This window comes from Pterocles gutturalis, unplaced genomic scaffold (genome assembly GCF_000699245.1).
Source record: "Pterocles gutturalis isolate BGI_N339 unplaced genomic scaffold, ASM69924v1 scaffold46676, whole genome shotgun sequence".
Classification (NCBI taxonomy): Eukaryota; Metazoa; Chordata; class Aves; order Pterocliformes; family Pteroclidae; genus Pterocles; species Pterocles gutturalis.
Window position 1 is genome coordinate 708 of NW_010107149.1, and position 599 is coordinate 1,306.

General features: G+C 65.3%; 1 protein-coding gene across 1 annotated transcript in view; it reads left to right on the forward strand.

The window, feature by feature from the left end:
- The window catches only part of LOC104472359 (calcium and integrin-binding protein 1-like), a gene marked incomplete at its 5' end in the record, with an annotated part of 1,029 nt that extends 663 nt beyond the window's left edge, over positions 1-366 (forward strand). The window contains 2 exons of the mRNA XM_010087998.1: positions 4-80; positions 345-366. Coding sequence (XP_010086300.1) covers positions 4-80; positions 345-366 — 99 coding nt within the window. The remainder of the gene's footprint in view (positions 1-3; positions 81-344) is intronic.
- Positions 367-599: the final 233 nt, after the last annotated feature.

Here is a 599-nt window from a genome sequence, read left to right on the forward strand (position 1 = left end):
GAGTCGGACATCGACAAGGACGGCACCATCAACCTCTCCGAGTTCCAGCACATCGTCTCCCGCTCCCCTGACTTCGCCAGGTACCTCCAGGGGCACAGCTGCTCCCGGGGGTCTGTCGGGGGGTTTGCCCGCCCCGGTGGCTCTGCTGGCCTTGGGGCAGACCTCGCGGTGGCAGCGAGGCAAGGCTGCCCAGTATGAGGTGTCCCAAAAGCGCAGAGGGGGCTGCATCCCGTGCTGCCAAAAAGCTCCCCCCAGGCTAACGCTGCCGCCCCGCAGCACCGGGCGCTCGCCAGCCACTTGTGTGCGACAGCGAGGATGTGGAGAACCTCTCGTGTCTCTTGCAGCTCCTTCAAGATCGTCCTGTGAAGCCCTGCGGCTCTCCAGCAGAACTGCTCCTCGGCCTTTGCAGCTCTTCGTGGTCTCAGACGGTTCCTCTTTCAGCGAGCGGAGGGGCAGGGACCCCCCCTCCTCACCAGCCCAGCTGTGCCACACCGTGCCTTATGCAGGACACCTCCTGCTCCCCTTTTGTGTCCGGCAGGGATGGTGGGGGGGCTGCAGCCTGCAGCTGCTCTGCTCTCCCGGGAGGGGATTTAACTCCT